At 44.5% G+C, this 9,977-nt stretch overlaps 1 protein-coding gene across 2 annotated transcripts in view; it reads left to right on the top strand.

The window, feature by feature from the left end:
- The first annotated feature begins 335 nt into the window (after nt 1–335).
- The window catches only part of WDR19 (WD repeat domain 19), a 601,305-nt gene continuing 591,663 nt past the window's right edge, over nt 336–9,977 (top strand). The window contains exon 1 of one of the 2 annotated variants that reach the window (XM_069202086.1): nt 336–447. In XM_069202086.1, the coding sequence (XP_069058187.1) occupies nt 442–447 (6 nt within the window). In that variant the 5' untranslated portion in view covers nt 336–441. Of the gene's footprint in view, nt 448–487; nt 517–9,977 lie in introns of those variants that run through there. The other variant, XM_069202080.1, reaches the window with a different exon arrangement.

Below are 9,977 nucleotides of genomic sequence, written 5' to 3'. Positions count from 1 at the left end.
TACCTCTAGAATCCCTAGGATGTTGGAAAAAAAGGACGCAAATTTGGCATGGGTAGCTTATGTGAACAAAAAGTTATGAGGGCCTAAGCGCGAACTGCTCCAAATAGCCAAAAAAAGGCTCGGCACAGGAGGGGGAAAAGGCCTGGCAGCGAAGGGGTTAATTGCTGTAGTAGAATTCTCTAGCGTCGAAAATCCCACCTTAAGATGGCCGACTCGTGAAGAAGCGTGTCCTTTTTTTGTGTTCTTGCCCATCACAGTGCTACGAATGCTGCCGCTGTTTTGTGACGTATAATAATCGGCCATCTCTCATTGGCTAAAATACTTCCTTTCCCATTTCTATGGCGACAACAGACGCCTCAGACGTGATGCATGGTGGGATTACTATGGTGACGCGCCTGCGCTTTCCTTCTATTGCCAATCTTGGTTCGAACCCGAGAGAAGATGAAGGTATGCTCTTGAATAGACCCGGAGCACGGTGTTTAGAGGACGGGAATTTTATAGCGGCAAATGTTCTGGGTTGGTAGGGTCGTCTGTCCTACATCGATCCCCATCTTTTATGAAACACTAGTTGGCAAATGTGCAAAGCGGGGCGACATTTAATCAGACCGTAGATGGGTACACAGTTGAGAACACATACTAGATTTCCAACAGAACATAAGCTGTCGGGTTAGTAGTTAGGATCCCATCCTTCTTTAAGACATCCGTGATTGTTTATTGGGTGTATTCGCAGTCGTTACTGCCGCTTTTAGTATTGTCAAAAGCCATCAGTCTCATAAATGCGTTTTCTAGTAAGTATCATCTAGGTCTGGGGACCTTGAAAGTGAAGGTTCTTCAATGTTCCGAAACTCGTGAGAGCGGACTAAATGGGCGAAAAGCGTTTTTTTCAACACGACACTGGGGCGCCGCTGCGAGGCAGCCAAGGACAGCTCTCGTAGCCCTAGGTGTAAGGCTATCCACTCTCCTTCATTCAGGACACGCCGACCAAACCTTTATCTACATTATTTTACCATTTTTCACATTTAAAGCAGCTTTTCTACATGTCTCGGCTCCTGGCGTACACAATGTTTCCGAGATGGTCAAACCAAATTCGCTCCAATCAGCAATCACGGTTTGCGAAAGTTATTAAGTGGGTTCCATCAAATATTTCGAATACCCCCATCGGTGTATGTATCGGTGAGACTTTCTGTGTGACCCAAGTGACGTAAGTTCACATTCGTATGTATTGAACATCCCACCTGGGTTGTTTGTCAGCAGCAAGGATTATGCTGCCTATTATCTTACACTACCAATGTATCTGTATGAACACTGCCAGCATGTTTGTAGCGTTGAAGTGGGCAGACCATCAGATTTAGAGAGGATAGTCGAGCCAGGAGTTTGGCCAGGTCGTAAGGTGCGAAGCGAGAGTTGAGCGGTTAGAATAACTGTCACGGAAACTACGCGACAATTGTCATCCGTTAAAAGAAAAAATCCTCTCCAGATTTTGGAAACGCAGCGCTTTCTTGTTCTGCACACTTTTTGGCCTCTTCTATGGTTTTCCTATAGAGAACTTGACAACGTGCGCGCTCACTGCTGGAGCTCCGCATTTTTGCTTTGCTGTTAGTCAGCAGTGCTTGGTTCTTGTAACTAGGGTCACCTAATGTGAAACCCATTCCTGAGTGAGGTTGCCTGCTCTCCTTCGTCTCACTTGGCGTGAAGTAACCGGTGTTGATGACAACATATTAGCTCAGGGACTCCTGCATTTTCCGTGTATTCCCTTGGAGAGATTGCATTCCGACTGTCTCCACTAAAAATCCATCTAGTCGCCTCGCATCTCCATCCACGTGTGTGGGTAATGTGTGTGCATGTTTCACTACATAGTACAAAGTGAATAGTGGTGTCCATTTGTGTCATTTTATGCGCGGGTGCACAGGGTTGTAGTTCCCATAACACCCCCCCCCCCCACACACACACTTTTTTTGTCTAATTTGGAGAGCACTTGATTGACAGGCTCCCAGCTGTGACTTCCAGAGAAGAAAAAAATATTGGTCCCCTCGAGCCAATTGCTTATACAGCATCTTGAGTTTGAAGGTTCTGTAAATAGTGCTAGATAGACATATTTACAGGAGCAGACTCTTTGGTGGTGGATTGTTGCTGAGGCTGGGTGTGCTCAGGATGAGGCTTGGCATGGGTTCTTAGTGTACTTTATGCTGTGACCTATAGAAGAAGGAGCTTTCCTGGCCTCTGAGGAGCGGTACTCCCTGACTGTTGGAAGAGCTACATGGGGCCCAGCGGAAGGACAAGCATTTGCTATGCAATGGGTCTTGAGTTTGCTTAAGTTAGAGCTATTAGCATTTTAAAGTCTTAACCGATCTTTTCTTGCCACATAAACTGAAAAGTAAAACAGTTTCACCTAAGCGAGCCGATGGCCGCCATGAGCGCAAAGTAGACACACAAAAGGAAACAGAAGTTTGCTTGCAGTGAAACGTATCAGCAAAAGTGCAACTATCCATGTAACAGGGTCGATGTCATGCAAAGCGCTCGATTACTGCCCAGGGAGATCGCACTGCCTACAAAATCAAAATAAAGGGTACTACAGAAACCTAATGCAAACAGTGTGCTCGAGGAGGGCTAAACACCGGAAAAGACACAATGTATGCATTCCTTTCACTAATGAAATCAAGCAAATTTTAAAAGGCAAACCCACAAACCAAACAAACTGATGGGTGTGGTTAAAAGCCCATAGAGAGATTACACTAGGGACAAAGCACTTTGCAGGCTCGACCCTAAAAAACAGTTCGGAGGGTGCCTCTGAGAAACAAAACTTTCCAGAAGCCCACCTGACCTGGAAGAACAACCAAAGACCACATACATACTGTGCGTGGGTTGGTTGTGAAGCTGCAGGAATGTTTTCCTGCATCATCAGTGTTGACCAGAAAGCGTGATTTTCTTTTCTATGAACAGAAGAAAACAAGCAAAAACGGCTGGCGAGATGCAAAAAAGAGTGGTCGGACCAGAGGCACACATTCAGCCTGAGGCAGACTTGTGTTTTGCTTGGTTGGCCCACATACCAGGGGTGTGGAATTCTAATCTCCGAGGACGTATAATGATTAAGACTGAAAGCATGTAATGTATTTGTTTCCCCTATGGACAAGCAGGCCGTACACCTCCTTCTCCCTTAACGTCCTCTCCTGTAGCAAAAGCCCCATGGCTGCTAGTTTCCAAAGTCACACAGAATGGCTATATAAAAGAACAATAGGATGCTGCTTTTGAAGACATGAATTGAAACAAGTATGCTGTTCAACAGTAACTCCATTAAGCATTTGGAGTTAGATGATTCTGTATTACTCAACCTAGGATTCTGGGTCAGGTCATCTCGGCCAAGGACGTAAATCCAGGCAGGCGTGAGTGGGGAATGGATGCAATTTATTTGTTGTTTTTCCATAATTGACAGAACATTTAACCTTCCCAAACAACCTCTACAACACTACCCATTTTTCATGCCTGTTTTTCGGAATAATTTACAATGTTTTGTGGAGAGTAATATATTAAGTGAGTGTACCAACACCAGTTTTCTGAGCTTCTCAGATGTGGCACAGGTCTATTAGTCCAGACATACATGTGTGATAGTGATTTGGGTGGGCCACAGTGAGTGCTAATAAGCTCTTTCATTGCTGTATGTATATGTATTCATGTATATATTGAAAAAACAAAGATTAAAGTGATCTTATAGTTCTATATTAGAATTGTTTTAAAATTACTATTTACAAACCTAAAGAAACATTGAAATTCACCAATTATAGTTCAGTGAACTAACTATAGCTTGCACCCCCACCATTAACTGCTAAAGACCTCACACATTACTATGACTTCATTTTTTTTAAATGAAAAGGAAGATCTTTTACCATACCTAACTATGACGTCTCTTTAACTTTTGTTTTTCTTTGCAATCAGCTCCCTGTCCTTCCCCACCTCCTCCTGTCCCGGTTCTCTGTGTGAGTGCTCCCACCTCCTTCTTCCCTCCCTTCGTGGTCCATTGTGCTTACCAAGCTGGACTGCCTTGATTTGGTCAGCTTTCTGGCCATGCCCCTTTTCCTCTGTGGTAACTTGCCGCCCATGCTGGCCTGGCCTTGATGGACAGTTCGTTGCCCCATCCAAAACCCCCTCCCACTTGCTCTCCTTGCTCTCCTTTCTCTGCGTGCACCTGCCCTTCTTTCCTGCCCTCTGTGGTCAGGTTGCTGCTCCACCTCCCATCCCTTACTCTCTCGAATGTGTGTACCTTTTCCTCCTCCCTCCCGCTCTTCATGGTCCGCTGTGCTGCTACTGCCCATTCCTGCCAGCCCTCCATGGTCATCTTGGTGTCCCTGCCACCACCGTCCTAACCTCTTTTGTCCATGCCCATGCACCCTTCCCTCCACCGACGTTGTGCGGCCAGTGCCGCATGCTTGTCCTCATTTTAGCTTTCTAGAGCACTAACCTTAATTTCTAGGATCAAACAAACCCCACCCCCCTTTTGCTCATTTCTAAAGAAAATGCTTTAAGTTTTAGAGTTTTGAATCCATCAAAATTGCGTCAGGTGAGCCACAGTTCTATCATAAATCCAGAAGTTTAGCACTCTAGTTTTAAATTAGAACACTATGGGAGGCTGCAGTAGAACACTGGGAAATTTACTGACAAGCTGCTGTTAGAAGTGCATGTTTTACTCAGCATGTCAGACTTTATTCTTTTTTTTTTTACTGGGGATAATAGTTATGAATTTTAGCATCTGGAGTGTCTTACATAACATCTGTGAGAAAACCTTAAGAGAAGAAAGCTGTTATGTAAGGTTATGTTATGTTATGATATGTGTGTTAAGAAGACATACAAGGGGCAGTGGGTGGATCAGCGATGATCCACTGCTGAAGTACTCACAGCCCCGCCCTCCTGTCGCATTGCATCTTTTTCTGCGTTGGAGTTGCGGGAGAGGTCTGAGATGTGTGTAGGAGAGGCAGCTCTGTGATGGCATTTACGTGGCTTTTCCATGCAAAGTTGACCCACAGCAGTGAATGGTGTTGCTGTTGTGCTGTTTGTCGCTCAGAGTTTGCGGAACCCTTCTGAGATGAAGCTGTTTTTTGCCAGATGAGTGTTGGAGCCTGAGTGACGCTGGAGTGGTGTGGATTTTGGCCCTTGTGATGGCGCTCTCTGTTGGAGGTTGAAACAGGCACTGGAATTGAGCTGCTGCTGTACACTCTTTTGCCATGGTGCTGCAGAGGGTCCTGAGGCTTTACGGCATGGGTTGTGGGTGGGGCGGGAGGTGAAGGCTGCTGATCCTTGTATGGCCCCTGCTACATTAAAGGAATATGGAGGAACACAGAGCATGCTGCGCCTAGGCCTAGGTACATAACGATGTGTGCATTGATATGCTGATTGGCAGCTGAGGTGACTCAGTGGATTTAGGGGTCTCCTTCTGGACCAGTGGCAAAGTGGAGTCTGCGGCCAGTTTTCGTGCTGGGAAGGGGGGTAAGTGTGCTGCATTCTCTGTGGGTAATTTGCTGGGCGCAGCTTGACTGCCAGTTGAGGGTCACTGGCTAGCTTATGTAAATGAAAACCTCAGCAGAAGGGAAACTTGTGATGCGCTGCCTTATGCTTAGGGCGCAAGTCAAGTAGTTTAAACTTTGGTTAACTATGCAAAAGCACTTTCAGCCAGCAAGTGCTGACAATTTTGAAGTTTCAGTCTTGGCACAGGTTTAAAAAACACGCAGGACAGTCCGTGGCAGGAGCAATTTGCAGCTTGCAGAAGCATAAGGAGCTAAGGATGGTGGCAACCTCAGTGAGCTCAGAGGACAATCTTCCTATACAAGTCACAGTCAAGACAGATGGTGCTTTAATTCAGGTGGGGGCAGATTTGTGGACTAACGTCATAGTGTATGTATCCCCTGATCGTAATAGCAAGAGTGTTGGGGGCGCAATGGGGGCATCTTTAGAGCCCGACTCCGGTCAGGTTAAATCTAAGGACTATCCTTTGTTTTTGAAGGGCAAAACAGTCTCTGGAGCATCAGAGGCTTTACAGGCCTCAGTTGTACAGTCCTCTCCTGCTACACCAGCTTCCACTTCCTTGGCAAGTGTAGATTCTCTGCAAAAGCGTGCTCCTGTTTTCGAGACAGCATTACATTGTGGCCCTGAGCCTACTAGCCTTGCTAAGGAAAATAGCACAGTGGATTCAGTGATGCGCTCTTGCCCTCGGGGGAGGGGGAGGGGGGACACTGCAGGAGGCTCTACAAGAGCCGTGTCTTAAATCAGGTACAATGCAATGGGATGCAGAGGTTATGCTTAATTTGATTTTGGAATCAAAGAACTTGAAACAGCGGCCATCCATGCATGACTTTCTAAAATCGAAGAAACGATCGCCCAGCTCCCAGAGTGGTTGAAGGAGGCGGAGTCCCGAATTTGGGGGATCAAGTTACTACCATGCAGAAACAAGTTAGTCAGTTCTATAAACAAAAATCTTTACTGGAATCTAAGATAGAGGAACTTGAAAACCATTCACAACAGGCTAATCTTCGTTTAGAAGGGATCCCAGAAGGATGCAAAGGCAAACAGGCTCTTAAATGGGTCGACACATTTAATAAAACTCATGTTCTTCTGGATTATGCTGGCAATCTGACAATAACAAGAGCACAGCGGGTTCTGGCACAACACCCCTCTAATCCAAAATTTCCACGTATCACCCTGCTTAAGTTTCTGTACTATTGAATTAAAGAACTGGTCTTAGCTAAGGCAATCAAACAGGAGCAGTTCTCCACGCCTGAAATATGCCACTATCGTATTTTCTCGTACATGCTTGTTTCCGCTGCTCATTGCCAAAAAGAGTTTGCAAAAATGCTGTTCTTGGTTGAAAGCTCAGGGTATTTAAGCATCAACTGTACAGCAATCTAAATGGAAGGGGCTGGTTAAGGGCCAGTTTTATCTATTTGTGAATCGGTCAGAGACTCAGTATCTTTTACAAGCAGACCTCTGACCACCCCTAAGTGTAATATGATGTAATCTTTGTTATTCCTGCTGTGCTCTTGAGAGGTTTTTTTTTAGGGGCAGTGGTCAGGGGAGTGGATTGAAGCAGTATTCTTTTAAAATGTCAGAGTCTCTGGCTTTATAAATGCCAAATAATAATTAAGCCCAAATGGATTCTGAAAAGTTTAATTAATTTGGCCCTCTGTGGTCAGTATTCAGTGATCAAGGTTTTTTTTGTGTCCAGATTGCTAATATTTACTGCTGCATATGGTGATGTGATGGTGATGAGGGGGGAGGACATGAGCATGACAGGGTGCAGTGTCATGGCACCAGGTGCAGCCAGGGACACTGTGAGAGGGGTATGGTGGGCAATCCCCCTCTTGCTGAGTTTAGTTTTTTTTTCTTTTCTGGGCACTTGGTTTGTTTTGTGTGTGAGGTGGGATGGAGGGGAGCACACATAGTTTAAAAGGAGCAGAATAATGTCTGATTATTTAATTTTTGGTACACAGTATGGGGGAATGCTTCCATCTATAATGAAAATGAGTAGAATTGTGTCTAAATTGCCTACGTTTTGATAAAATGTTGGGTGGGGGGTTAGTGCTTCTATTAAGGATAAGGCTATTGCTGTGATGGGATTTGAAGCAAAATCTATCTTGTGTAATGTTAATGGCATTTTAAATAAGCGGAAGTATGGGGGGCTCATTAGATGGTTAACATCTCTCTCACTAGAAGTGCTATTTGTGCAGGAAACCCATTTGAAAAGTAATTTTCCCAAATTATTTACCCCAAATTACTGTTCTAGAACGCACTTTGCTTCAGCTGGTCTCGTGATGAGTGGAGTAACTGTTTATCTGGATAGAGGGTTACAATGGCAGGTTTCCCAAGTGTCGAGTGACCCCCAGAGAAGTTGAATCTTGTTGGAAGGCAGCATGAATGGCAACCCCTTAAATTTGGTCTGTTATTATGTTTCAGTATTTGATGACTGTGAACCATTAAGGCAGATTTATAATATCACTTTTGGGGCGGTTGGCCTCATAATTTTAGGGGGTGACTTTAACTTAATTCAGGATCTGGTGTGGGATGCATCTAAGGAAACGATAAAACAACTTATGCCTCAGACGAAAAGTGTGCTGGATGCTCTGGAATATGAGGGTCAATTACTTGATCCTTGGCGTTTTGACCATCCTGCCTGCTCACAATATACTTGTTTCTCACACCGCTTTCATACAGCCTCCCAGATTGACTACTTTCTAATTTCTCATCCGCTTGAATGGGTCAGTTCAGACATCGGGACAAACTCATTTTCTGATCACTCTCTCGCTATTGTCACTCTTGAGTTGGAATTTGTGAGAAGGGAAATGTCCAGGTGGCAGCTGGCTTGGAACCTTCTCACAAACCAAGAATGGTTGAGAAGTATGAGAGTCTTTATCTGAGATTTGTTTTTTTATATTGAATAAGGGAACTGCTCCACTTTTTTCAGTTTAGGAAGCCTTTAAGACAGCAGTTCGGGGGTGGGCTATAAGGTGTAGTAATCAAAGCTGCGGGCAAAGCATATAGCCGAGCTTTGAGGTGTAGTTGATGTCACCCTACAGGCCAAGAATAGGTATTACGGTCATGATTTACATATAGAGGCCCATTTGAGTGAGGTAATGCCCGAATTAAGAAAATTCTGGAAGAGATTTATAGCTTTAGGGCTTTTCAGCAGGGGGTATAGGAGGAAAGCCAGATGATTGGGAAACCTCTTGCCTAGTCTGCTCCTCTGAAGTGCAAGGATGCATCTATTAGCCAGCTACAGAACTCAGTCTCTGGGGAGCTCATTTCCAATAAGGCGGCAGTGTCTCAGGCTTTTCTGCAGTCCTGTATGAAAGCAAGTATTTAATTTTGCAGGTCAGTATAGCTGAATACTTTCAGTCTGTTCAACTTCCGGTGTTGACATCCGTTCAGGGCGAAGGTCTGACTTCAAATATACCGTGGACCAAGGGCCACGAAGCTCTTGCCGCAATGTCTAATAGGAAGGCTTATGGTAATGATGGATTCCCAGCTGATTTTTTAAAAGTATTTGTTAGTGAACTTGTGCCTTTCTTAACTGAGTTGTTTAATTTTGTAAAGGATGGTAGGGGGGAAGGTTCCTCCGTCTTTTAAGGAGTACACGGTCATCAGTTTTGTAAAGCAGGATAAGTGCCCCAAATATGTCAATTCCTAGTGACCAATTAGTTTATTAAATATGGATTATATATTGCTAATTAAAGTTTGGGCTAGACGGATAACCCTGGCAGCCCAGGCAATAATACATAATGACCAGAAGGGGTTTGTAGTGGGTCTGGCAATGTCGGGGAATACGGGGTTCCTAGTACAGGCACTTTACTGTTAATCAGTCTTGTACTCTAGTAATAATGGTGGTTGTGGAAAGGGCATTGGACTTGGTGAACTGGGACACACTTTTCTATGGTATGGGGAGGTTTGGTTTTCTTTCTGGGTTCATCACAATGCTGCGGAATCTCTAAAAGGGGAACAAGCAAAGATATATGTGAATGCTAATTTGGCAAGGGTGGTAAATATAAATAGGGTACGAGACAGGTTTGCCATCTGTCCCCAATCTTATTTACTTTTTTTATAGAGCCCTTAGCTGTTAGGATTCGGTGAACCAGAGAATTGTTGCCTCACTTGCTGGGATGCCTAAATTAAAAATGTTTGCGGATGTTATTCTATATCTTAGCCAGAGGAACAGACCATTCAAGAGGCCCTTGAGGAGTTTGCACTGTTTGAAAAGATTGGGGGTGGGCAAAATAATCAGAATGAAACTGAATTACTTTTATTTAATTATTTAAGTAGTGAACTCCCTCCTGGCTTGCAGCAACAGGCCAGTTCATCAAAACCGATCCGCTACCTGGGGATCTTTGTAACAAGCATTTGACTTATATGGGAATGTTCACGAAGATTAGGGGATTGCTGGAGAGGTGGGCTTTGCCTCCCTTAACATTAGTGGGCAGAGTGGCACTTATTAAAGTGTTGAT

This window comes from Pleurodeles waltl, chromosome 1_2, assembly GCF_031143425.1.
Source record: "Pleurodeles waltl isolate 20211129_DDA chromosome 1_2, aPleWal1.hap1.20221129, whole genome shotgun sequence".
Classification (NCBI taxonomy): Eukaryota; Metazoa; Chordata; class Amphibia; order Caudata; family Salamandridae; genus Pleurodeles; species Pleurodeles waltl.
Note: the sequence above shows the minus strand (reverse complement) of the source record. Positions and strands in the feature narration are given on the sequence as shown.